We start from the raw sequence: 12393 nt of genomic DNA, 5'->3' as shown, positions 1-12393 counted from the left end.
GACGCATCCGAATCGGCCAGACGGCTCAGCGGCCGACTGCCCATCACTCACCGGCCAATTAAAGGTCTTCATGTGCCCACAGGAAACGGTCACGACCGATTTAGCATTTGATCTCGTACGTGTGCTCCGCGGGCGCCAGGAAGGGGTCGCGTCCCGTACGGTCATCTTCACGTCGTGATGGATGGGCTTCCTCTGTCATTTCACGTCTAATGGCACACACACACACACGCGCACACACACAAGTGAACGCACTCCACCTCCTCACGCATCTCCCGCCTAAACACACACGGAGCGCGACCTCTTGCTTTCCCAGACGGAGAAGGTTAAGTGTTTCTTGTCCGAGGGTGTGCGGAGGGCCCCGAGGAGCCCCAGAGTCTAACCTTTCCCAGTCTGCCAATGGCTCTCATCTGGAGCCGCGCTGACCTGGCCTTTTCACCAGCCGCCAGCTGGGAGCATGTGAGGAATTCTTCCAAAAGAAAAAAAAAAGAAGCAGTTCAGGGTATAAAACCTCTAATCCTGCTGGATCCTAAACTATCCAACATCAATTATGCGTGCAAATATGGTTTGTTTGTGTAGAGTCGGCGAATTTACCCTTTTTCAAATCGGAAATCTTCAGTCGCACCAGACAAACAGCTTCCGGGCCTTTTGGTTACGTGTGTTGTGAGTGCAGCCCGGTGGTCTCGTTTAAATATGAATGCCCTCCGCTGCAGAAGCGGTGATGGAAGAGGAAAGACGAGACGGATTGCCGGTGGCGACAGGTTTTTTTTGCGCGGAGTTGCTGAAATATGACACAAGTCGGGATGCAAACAATTACAGGGAAGCCCATATTTCACCAGGCGGCCCCCCGGACGTCACAGCAGGAGCTCTCTCGCCCCCTTCTCGCTCTCTCTCTCTCTCCCTGCTCCACTCCTCTGTTCTCCTCCCGTCTCTATTGCTTGTCTTTTTTCTTACTTTATCTCCCTTCTCTTTCTCCCTACCTATCCACTCCTTGATCTCAATCTTCATCCCTCTCTCTTTTTGTTCTCCCTTCCTCCCCTCCTCCCTTTTTTCTTCTCTCCGGTCCCCTTCTTAACTTTCCTGTTGCGTAGATCATGCACCCGCTCGCCTCGTTCTTCCTTTCTCCAACTCTCTTTTGTCTCACCTCCCTCTTCCTGCCCCCCCCTCCCCTCCGTCCTGCCTCCTCTCTCTTTGCCGCTTCTTCTTTTTTCCTTCCTCTCACAGTTTCCTTCCTTCTTTCCTATTACCTTCATATTACCCACTCTCTCTTTTGTCTGACTGCAGTATCAGTACTTTGGGGACTGGCCAGGCGTTGATTAAGAACAGCGTTCTGTTCCCCTGAGAAACAACCTGCTGTGCATTCATTCCTGTCTGTCTCCATCTTGCCTCCTCCAGGTGTTAAATTTAAGTAATCAGTTTGACTCCTCCCCCTTTTGACCTTTATTTATTAGCAACAGATTTTCTCGTGCACTCGCTTCAAGACTTAGATATGAAAATCAGAACTAACGGATGAATCCTCGACCGGCGTCTTCCTCCCTACATTATTAATAGGTTCTAAGTGAAGCTCTTTTAACTACGATTAGCGCCGGGCGGATCTCTCACACTCTCTTCCTCTTCCATTTTTTTTTTTTTGTCCTATCGCTGCTGATATCAGCCATTAAATGGGAGCTGATTTGGCCCAAATTGCGGGTATGCGGCGCAGGGCGAGGAAGTCTGATAAATAGATTTAATTATGCCCAGTGGGGGAAAACAGAGGCCGGGGCCTTTCCGCAGGGAGGCACACGATTGGCTGACGGCGCTGTCAATCAAAAGCCCTTCAGCGACCCGGCTTGACCTTGTTGGGGCGACAGGAAACCCACCTCGCCGATTTTTAAAAGAGCACTTGTTGTCTATTTTTTGCCGCCGGTGTCATTCTGTCTATTTCGAGCTGGAAATATTTTCCGACTTGTCTCACCGTGAAGCAGCGCCGCGTTGCCAGAACGGGGAGAAGGAGGCTCCGCGTTACATCACAACTCTTTATAGTGTTAATCTCTCGCTCTCTCTCTCTCGCTGTCTCCCATTTCTCTCTCCCCGTCTGCTCCTCGGCTTGTTTCTCTCTCACCCTCCCTCCCTCCTCTCTCTCTCTTTCTCTCTCTTCACTGCGATGCCCACTGAGATGTGCGCTCTCCTCTCCAAATACATACAGAGCAATCTAATTACTGCGATAACATTTCTGCTTGGCTGATTAACTGTTCTCCCCGTGCCTCTGAACGCCGCCGCATCGCTCCTATATAGTCCTAAGCTCCTTATTCCTCCCCCGGCCGAGCTGCACTTTCACGGGAGCTTTGGCTCGCGCGTCCATCGCTCCTCTTTTTCCTCTCACTTCTCTTTACTTCCTCTCTTTCTTCCTATTCTTTCCCGCCTCTCGTTTATTCTCCAAGGGGGACGGGCAGTTTAGCCAGCGCTCATTTAATTCCTTCTTCTTTTCACCCTCTCTGCTTCTTTTTGCCTCTGTATCTCACTTTCATTCATTCCCCAAAACTGCCTTCTTCTTCTTCTTCTTCTTCTGTAAAAAACGCATCGAGCCTGTTGCAAGAGATCTCCGTGTTCTGCCTCTGCTGTGATTTAAGTCTCGAGCGTCGCACCACGAGGCTCGTCCAATCATGTGTTTTAATCACATTAGAAATATTTAGAAAATGTTCACATTTTAGACACCAAGGCTTCCTTTGCGTGCTTTCATCTTCTCGGGAAGGTGCATGAAGATCATGAACGTGCAGTTGAGAGCAAGTGTATCCGCGCTTTAAACCAGAAGCGTGTTTTAGCCTCTTTACATCGGCTCCCAGTACGATTGAGGATCACTTTTAAGATCTGTCTCATCACTTTTAAGGCTTCATTTTGTGCATGTAGCTTGAGATGCTAAACCAGCTGTGTTTCTGTTGTGTTTCAGTTCCTCTAGAGCTGTGTGTGTGTATGTGTGTGTGTGTGTGAGTGTGCGTGCCTCACCTCAAACACTATATGCCAAGGTGTTCACACACACGATGCACACGCACGGTGCCAGGCAGCGTTCTCACGGCCCTCGTTATGCCGACTCCAGCCACCCACTGACATAGGAAAGCTTATTAAGGGCGACACACACACACACACACGCACACACCGTCAGAGTTGTTGTCGCAATTGCCGAAGGAAACAAAGCGGCCCCTAATGCTGCCCGAAGCGGAAGCGGAGAGATTGATTTCCTGAAAGATGTCGCGGCGTTTAGTCTGCCGAGATGAAGCGTTTAGTTGGCGTGTGCAGCAGTCTGATGCAGTTAGTTAAGAAGATGTTGCGTAATAGATAAGTTGGTCTAACGGAGTCGGCGCTCACTCCCTCCCTCTCTGGAGGGGCTAATTGCGCGGGTCAGGTTGGCGACTTCAGCACCCTGGCTGGCTGTGATCTCCATGTTGCATATAGAGCCTCATTAGAGCACGGCTAACTGAGCGCAGGCCTCCCTTAAAGTAATGAGAATGACAGTAGCTGGAGTAATTACAGTCAGTCCAGTTTCCCTCAGCGGGTTTCCTTTGCGACTAGCTGAGCGTCCAAAGCAGCAGCAGCAGCAGTCATCGTCCATGATCGTCGACTTCACTTTTCCACTGGCAAATGGAGAGAGGAGGAGGAGGAAGATGAACAAATTAGTTCTTTAGCGTCAATCACCAATAAACTCCAGTGGCAAACATACCAGAGGAACTCTCATTCCCAGAGTTCAATGCAAACCGAACCGTCGTCGCCTCTCAGGATGCCGGGCTCGCGGAGGTGACGGCGGGCTAATGACGACAGCGAGGCGCTAATAACGGTTTTCCAGTAGCTCCGGTGACAGTGGGGGGTCTATCGAACCCGGACCCCCCGCTACATCCCCCCCTAACGAGGGTTTGATGGAGTGGTTGTGTAGGTAGATAATGCAAAGTTAATGAGATGTCCTATTCCACGAGACTGTTTGCAGGTCCCCACAGAGTTGCCGTGTGTGTGTGTGTGTGTGTGTATGTGTGTTGATGTGTGCTGCTGCCTGTGTGGCCGCTCACCTGCGTTTGTGTGCAATATATTGGTTTCCAGATTGCTGTGTGTAGCTTTTAAGTTGTTTATTTTTTTTCATCCAGCAACAGTCGGGCACTTGACAGGAAATTAACTGTCAGATTTGTGAAAGAGTGACGGAGCAGAAACCGTCCTGAGAAGAGACAGAACTTAATAAAGGACAGAGAGAGAGAGAGAGAGAGAGAGAGTGATGGAAAAAAAAGAAATAGACAAGAGACATCATTACCAAACAGTTGGCTCACCGCAGTGGGAAACAGAGGGGAGTTTTGGAGATGAAGAAGGGATGAGATAATGGGAGAGCGGGGGATAACCGCCTCCCTCATGGCAGGTACATGTCTCTAATTGGGAGTCCCACACCCATTCTGCATCCCCCCCTTCTCTTTCCTTCCATCTACTTTGCAGACAATGCAGTGAGAAAAGGAGGCTTTCCTAATTAATGCAGATATAATGATGGGTCCAACTGTGGACCTCTGCCCCCTTTTGAATGTTGATGAAGGTGCTCTGTGTGTGTGTGTCTGTGTGTGTGTGTGTGTGTGTGTGTGTGTAGGCGGGGTGAATCTATCAGGCATCTAAGCCAAGATAAACCTGGGATTTCTGGATAATCATATATTTACATGCGATATAATTACATGTTCTATTGACGCATACTGAGTATGAGTGGCGCAGGATACGTCTTCGACGCGTAACTTGAGTTCCATATGCTCATCAGGGAAGTAATTGGTAGTCTGTTTTCGTCTCCCCGCGTAATGTGGGTGTGCGTGGAAGATTCTTTGCAGAGACAAAAGCCGCTGCGGCAGCGCCCACACTGCTCCCGTGGCGAGTGATCTCTAGGAAGCGAGGTGGAGAGACGCTGCGGCAACCAGGGCTGAAGACGGAATAAAGGGAGGTTGCCGACGACACTTGCTTTAAGGGCCACTCCACCGTTTTTTTGCAAAGATCAGTTCGGCAGTAATGGATCGCACAACTCAGCCTGTGATTGTGCATTTGTGTAATATCTTCTGTGCAGGTCTGAGACAATACTATAATATACAGTGACTGTTACGGTCACCTCCTCTGTGCCTTCTTCACAGCGAAAACACGAGCAGCTGTTGGCCAAGTTAAAACGCACCGGTATAAAGCGAGGTGACTGGGTTAGCTGGGAAACAACTCTAATTGGTTTCGCCTCCCCCTGTCCGGCTCTCGGCCCGGGCCGGCGGGTTGCCATTCGGGCCACGTATCTGCCTGTGGCAGCGACGAGGAAGTGCCTCGCTGCTAATGAGATAAACACAGACGTTAGATTGGCTCAGCGGGAGAGAGAGAGAGAGAGAAGAAGAAGAAAGAAGTGGGTTGTTTGGGTGAGACGGAGGAGGCGAGAGAGAGAGAGAGAGAGAGAGAGAGAGAGGGGTGAGAAAGACGATGTGAGGGAGAGATAGAAGAATATGAAATATTTAGAGGAAAAGTCTCGCTACATTTTTATTTTTTTTATGTGTGAAGTGGAGCTTCATTATGACTCGAACAGAGGTGACGAGTATATTTTAAAGAATAAGAGCTCACGAATGATGATGATGATGGTGGTCGCCATGGCAAAGTTATTAAGAAAAACATGGCACACTGTGGTTTAACAGCTATTTTATTGGACAAAGCGTTAAAATATTCATGCTCCATGTGCTGCACGACAACTATACCCCTTTTTCATATGCCCACGCACGCACACACACACACACACACACACACACACACACACTGTGGATTGAGTAAAGCCACTAATGGACACACAGGAGTAAGAATGAGTTGCCCGAGCAGTGTGTGTGTGTATGTCAACATTTGGACGTGTGTGTGTGCGTGTGTGTGTGTGTGTGTGGCGGTTGCATGTTGTCTGAGCTAAAGAGCCACTTTCATCAATTCGTGCAAGCTCTGTTGCCTGAGTGAAGTTTATTGTTTCGTCATAAAAGTCTGCAAAAAGATCCCATTAATGCGCATAGATCTTGCCTTCAAAATAAAAGCACGGCCTGTGATGCTATCTGGCGGAGGTTTTTAAGATTAGAAAGAGGAGCAGGGAGTTGCAGGGATAACTCAACCAATCGGAATAAACGATGACGTGTTGCATCTGTGTCCCTTTTCTGTGTTTTTGTCCAGATTTGGGAAGAAGAAGGACGACAAGAGCAAAGAGGCTGCCAAAGCCTCCAAAAGCAAACTGGAGGCCCTCAGTGAAGAGGAGCAGGACAGGAACCGGGACCAACGAGACAGGTATGAATCAGACCCGGGTAGAATAAGTGAAAGGAAGCTTGTGTCCAACCGTGTCTTAACGGCCTCCTCTCCGACAGCTATGACCCGAGCTATGCTGAGATCCACTCGGGCCACGTCACCCCGGACGCCTCCTTCCCCGACGTGGAGGACGACGACAGCGACCCCAACTACGCCCGCATCAACAACTTCCGCCGGCCACCCTCGCCACAGCCGCTGATCAGCCGCACGCCCTCCCCCGCGGCGCTGGCGCCCCGGGCCTCCTCCGAGGAGCTGGACGGGCTCTACGCCAAGGTCAACAAGTCCAGACCCCCGCCGGCTCTGCAGAACCAGCTTCAAACTCAGCCGGACAGGTGAGGGAGGATTTCCATTTTCACTGCTGATGTGCGGCAGTACAGGGCCAGGCGCTGTACTGCCGCACATGCTCAGTTGGACAGAGGGCAGAGAGGCCTTGGCCCAGTCAATAACATTATGTTTGGCCGTAAAAACCTTCTCTGTATGTATGACATCATTGTTTTGCTGCATAGAGACCTAGTCTGGATGGGAAGCTAAGAGCTGCAGTAGCCGTTGTTGAATTTTAAAGTGTCTTTTCAGCGCCCTCAGCGTTGAGTTTAAGAAGAGGGTTAATGCTCGCAGACAGACACTGCTCATCAGAGCCGTCGTTCCTCCCATATTTATGTATTATTACTGCAGAAGTTTTGGAAACCTCCGAGTTCAGCCGCTTTTGTACTTGAGAGAAAAAAAACCCCGGAGAAAATCTAGTGAGGATTCTAATGCAAATTTACCATTTCCCGTGTGAAATAATACAGGCCACATTAAAACTTCCGTCAACTTAAACTCTCTGACAGAAATTACTATTGACTTGCAAATCAAAAACTAAGCCCCCCGACACCCAATCTCATCCAGGAAGAGAAAAAAAACAGAGCGCATACAGAGAGAGAAAGAGAAAGAGAAAGAGCGGTTTGGATGTGGAAAGGAGACAGATGGGAATGGAAAGAAGGGACAGACGGAGGGACGGACGGACGGAAAAGAGACAAAGGAGGGGAATGGAGAGCAGAGAAAGAGCCAAAATGGAGAGGGAGTAAAACGCGTCAGATAGGCAGAGTAAATTCGAGAGGGAAGAAGTGACAGAGGAGAGGATGCAGACAAAAGAGGAGGAGGGATAATTAGCCACAGTCTAGCAGCCTGACAGATCTGTTAGACCACTTTAGCTCTCATCCACTAGTGGTGGGTACTTCATTACCAGCCTGTTTTCTCCCCCTCCCTCTCTCTCTGTCTCTCTTACACTCTCCGGGTGTCACTCGTCCGTTCTCCCTCCCCTGTTTTGCTCATAATGCATGTTAGATAGTCTTTAGCATTAGCACGACGGATGAGGAGCCTTCCTTTGGCTTGTTAGCTCTGCTTGAGAGTCTCCAGGGGCGAAGAGAGGCCGGTCCCTAAAGGCCGCACGGCAGAAGCTCAAAACCGTTCGGCTAAAGTAAAGGTATATTCAGTGTTTAAATATAGACGGCCATGTTTGATGACCTCAGACGTGGTCGCACCCATTCACAACCCTCGCCCGGGGCCCCGCACATCACCGGCTATTTCCAGTCTCCCGTTCCGCCACCTGCGGCTTGGACGAGGGCGCTCATTCACAAAGTCGACGCATCTGTTTAAACACACGCACACACACACACGCACAGAGAGAGCCCGCCGCGAGGCTGGAACACCCCGGTGCCTTTCATTTACACAGACATATACACACATGCGGTTAGAAATAGACTCACACACACAAACACACACAGCCACCCACCTGTAATGCTCCAGCAAGGAAGCCCAGTAACCTAGCAACAATGCTGTGTGTGGTCCAGCGCGTTTTATACCACTGCACTAAAATCATAGGTGTAAGATTACTTACTCTGTGTATGTATATATATATATATATTTATATACATATATATAGTATATGCACGAGTGCTACTTCTCACTTCACAAAGCAGTCCTTGATAGCATGCACAGGTTTTAGTGTTTCCAAGGGAACAACATATCTGGGTTCTCTCATCTTCTGCTGTTTTATTGATGCTGAGGAGAAACGTGCTCATTATACAAGAGGGACATCCTTAATGCTAATGTTTCTGGAGGCTAATGTGCATGCCTCCGAGTCCACTATGTTTGCTTAGTTTTGCCAACTGAGACATATTAGTGCCCCCCCCTCCTCCGCTACCGTCAAGGCCCTGAACAGCGGACTCCAGCGCTGTCTCCCTAATTTACCGTCGGACATTTTCATTAGGCCCTCAATGGCAGGTGTGTGCCGTGATGGGCGTCGCATTTGATTAGCGCCGCGCTACAGGCTGACCTGTGGAGAAAAAAGGTTAGCTATGCTTGTCAAATTTTATTAGCCGGAAGGCACTCTTTAGTGGCTGGAGCGAGGAGCGGGGAAGATGAGATGAAAGAGGAGTGAGGGGAAAGACAAAGGCCAAAGCACAGAGATGTAGAGACTTTCCCTCTCTCTCTCTGGAGAGAGGTGCACACCCGACAAAATAAAGAAAGAAATGCACCATTGCGCTGAGAAAAGGAAGATGAAGGTGAGCTTGTAAGCTAAGACAAGGAGATGTCACATCAGTGAGCGTGCTCCCACGTTCCCGCCAGGATTACACGCCTTTAGGTTCACCCGACGCTGTGACAAAAGTCCAAATCTCAAATCACTCCAGACGGGCCCCGACTAATTGCTGAAACGTTATTTCATAAGCTCTTCTGGATGTCGACGTGTCTGTTCTGTTTGCGTTGCCAGTGGGGTTTTTTTTTTCTTCCCTCCGCCATTTTGAAGACGCGGTTTTATTCCCCTATAGAGAGCAAAGACAGGAAGCAGACAGCAGGTTGTATGAGGAGACTTCCCATTTGGGCACATGCAGAAAATTCACTCGGTTCCGCCAACAGAAAATGCATCGACTTGTTTTCTGTTGCAGATTTAGTTGTCAGGCAACACCTGCCTGAGGAAGAGCTCAAAGAGGAAAAATATGTTGTTCCCTTGAAAACACATCATTAGTGCGGCCCGCGCATTAAGTCAGCGCCTTCTACGCCTTTTAAAGCCTCTTTCATTGGAGAGGAAATGTCCCCCCCGGCTCTTCTCTTTCTTCATGGTCAGTTACGCGGAGGAAGCCGGCGGTTACTGGAAGCTGGTGTTTGATTGGGAGTTAATCAAGTTTCACTTTTATGGCGGTGCACTTAACAGAACACAGACACATGATGAGTAACGTGTCTGTTCTGCTGCATGCGAGTGAATTTGGTTTGTTTTTGGGGGGAGCTCGGAAGATGAGGGTATGCGTTATGAGTTGGCGCTTTTAAGGGATTTTCACAGCGTTATGCTTACAAAAACTACACGACCACTCTGATTCCACAGCCAACTAGAGAGTCAAATGTTCCAGTAACTGATCCAGTATAAAAAGGTACATTTTGTTTCCCCATCGCTTCCGGTTTGGAGCTCCACTGAGTTTCTGTCCGACTCCAGGAGAGCGAACACTGACCGAGCACTTTGATGTGTGCTTACCAAAGAATAAACTGCCCCCCCCCCCCCCCCCCCCCCCCCCCCCCCCACCCCCCCGCTTTCACACAGCAGACGTTGTTTTGTTCCCTCTCCAGTTCCCCCCGCTCCTCCTTTCGCTCTTCTCCAAGTTCCCATCCCCGACTTTTGTCAGACGCCGTTTGGTTTTGCTCTCATTCTGTCTTCTGACGCGTCTTTCATTTCCTGCTCCTGCGTCTCCCTCTCTTCCCCATCGGTCTCCATCCTCCTCCTCCTCCTCCTCCTCTCCTCTGATCAACCTGCAGAGTCAGATGCTCTGAAATATGGATGAAATGTGACGCTTGAAGGGAACGTCTGACTTAAGTGGCAGCAATATCCGTGGTTGAGCTAATAAAGCATGTATTGATTGATCAGTTATCCCCCCCCCCCCCCCCCCCCCCCCCCCCCCATACATCACATATAGAAATCTAACTTGTGACGATCAGTCTCACATCACACTGTCCTATTGAGAAAACTGCAGATCTGTTGTGTTGTGTGGTTTGCAGACAGGCAATCAGCAGCCGTTATTAGCTGCTGATGACAACAGGGGAGCCTACCTGTCTCCCTCTAAACACACACACACACACACACACACACACATAGGACAGGACAAATGTGTGCGCTCGTACAGACACACTCTCTCGCGCTTCCTGTCGCTGTTTGGAAAGCAGCCTGCCTGGACTGTCAACCCATCAAACTGCTCCTCAACAAAGCCCTTTCCCAATGTGTTCATCCAGAATCAGCCTCCGTCTGCAGCTATTAATATGATCATATTTGGCGTTGTCAGTGATGGAGGCCGCGGCATAATGAGATAATTGCAGTGTTGGTTCATTGGGAGAGCGACACGCGCGCTCAATCAAAAATAAATAAATGGCGAGCCCTAATTACGGGCCTGGGGATCGGCTAATGGCTTCGGTGGAAGAGGGGGAAAAAACCCGCATCCGTGCTCTGAGGGTCTGTTTGTCGGCGGCCGAGGGTGAGCAAGAGTTATAAAAAGCAAGTAATAAGTGGGGAAAAAGAATAATACAAGAGATTAAGTGTGAATATCTTAACAGGTAGGGGGGGGGGGGACAGAGATTAGGTTTTAGGAGGTTTTGCCTCCTGTGCGTGTTAAGTATACGCAGGAAAAGACAAATACACACAAACACACACACACTCAGAGCCTCAGACAGATTTTCTAATTAAAGGCAGGGTCACAAGAGAGACTTAAACACGTAAGCTATGGACTCCACTAATGAACCTCTCTATCTGCTCTGTGTCTCTCGCCCCGCTCTCTCTCTCTCTCTCTGTCGTTTCGGTCAATATCCGCCCGGGGGTCAGGCCATTAGAATGTACGGCGCAAGGCCCGTCTGATGGAGGCGGCGCGGCCTTCCTCCTGTTTAGCTGTTCCAGGTGCAGAGGAAAGGGTGGAAAGTTTGCTCCTCTTTTCTTTTCTCTTTTTTTTTTTGCTGTTGAATATTTCCGTACAGTGTTTATCTCCCGAGGACGGAATAGCGAGCGGGTGGCATATCAGTGTCAATACGAGATACCTGTTTCCAGTGCAGCCGGTAAACACAGATAAACGACAGCGCTGCGTCGTACTTTGGGTAGCACATCCTGAAGGATTGTGCTCGCTCAGGCACACCATTTTCGTCTGTCGTCTGTGTGTGTGTGTGTGTGTGTGTGTGTACAGAAACCTTTGTTCGTGTGCGCACGGCTCTGTACGCTCAGGTGTGTGTCGCTTATCTAGCATTAAGGTCCAGTGAGCATGATGACGTTTCTCTTTAAGTTTTGTCCCCATTCTGTCCTGGCTTCTTATCTCTTCCTTAACTCTTTATTTTGTTTTTTGTCACCTTTCGGGTCACTCTCTCGTTGACTCGCTCAACGTGTCTGGGTGTTCAATCCGAAGGTAGAGCGCTGGCTGCATCGGCCTGTGCGACTCCAGAGTGAAAAGGCACATCCATCAGATGTTTTTATTCCCTTTTTTTTCCCACCTTGGTTTTTGTCTGTCAGCTGTAGAAAGTTCAGTTCAGGCACCGATGTCTTCTCAGAGGCAGCGCTTTGTGGATATTATCTGTCTGCCGGGCCTGTCAGTCTCGCTGCGCTGTCAAAGGGTTGTCGCTGCAAAGCAAAGTAAAAAGAAAAAAAAAATACAGGTGGATTTAAGAAAGGGCGAAGCTGAATGTATCATGTTCCACCTGGCCTTTTCTTCTCTTTCTAATTCCCAGCTGTGGAGAAACTGTTTATCGTGGAACGTGACCGCGAGACGATGAGTCCCTTGTCTACCTGAATCTCCGCTCTACCCGCCTTTTTATATTCACACCTCCCTCTCTTGTCTCTCCGCAGTGATCAGCGTCTCCAGGGGCTGCGCCGCGAGTACCAGCAGGCCCGAGCCGCTCCGGGCTACGACGAGCTGGACGCCCAGCGCCGCAGGGTCCTGGAGCACGACCCGCACCGGGTGAGTGCGCGCACGCCAGGGAGACAAGCTTTACAGTTGGGAGCTTGATGGATTCCCGCCCTAATCATCCGTCCAAACGCCGCGGAATGACAGCACATGCACCCACACGGGACACGAGTTTGAAAGATTGAAATGTTAAATGGAGGCATATATG

At 49.7% G+C, this 12393-nt stretch overlaps 1 protein-coding gene across 2 annotated transcripts in view; it reads left to right on the top strand.

The window, feature by feature from the left end:
* The window catches only part of pard3ba (par-3 family cell polarity regulator beta a), a 99363-nt gene that overhangs the window by 65107 nt on the left and 21863 nt on the right, over window positions 1–12393 (top strand). For both annotated transcript variants that reach the window (XM_079185500.1, XM_079185499.1), the window contains 3 exons: window positions 6157–6267; window positions 6345–6617; window positions 12128–12239. In XM_079185500.1, the coding sequence (XP_079041626.1) occupies window positions 6157–6267; window positions 6345–6617; window positions 12128–12239 (496 nt within the window). The remainder of the gene's footprint in view (window positions 1–6156; window positions 6268–6344; window positions 6618–12127; window positions 12240–12393) is intronic.

The sequence above is a fragment of the Pholis gunnellus genome, assembly GCF_910591455.1.
Source record: "Pholis gunnellus genome assembly, chromosome: 24".
NCBI classification, from domain to species: domain Eukaryota; kingdom Metazoa; phylum Chordata; class Actinopteri; order Perciformes; family Pholidae; genus Pholis; species Pholis gunnellus.
This window is presented reverse-complemented; position numbering and strand designations above follow the sequence as displayed.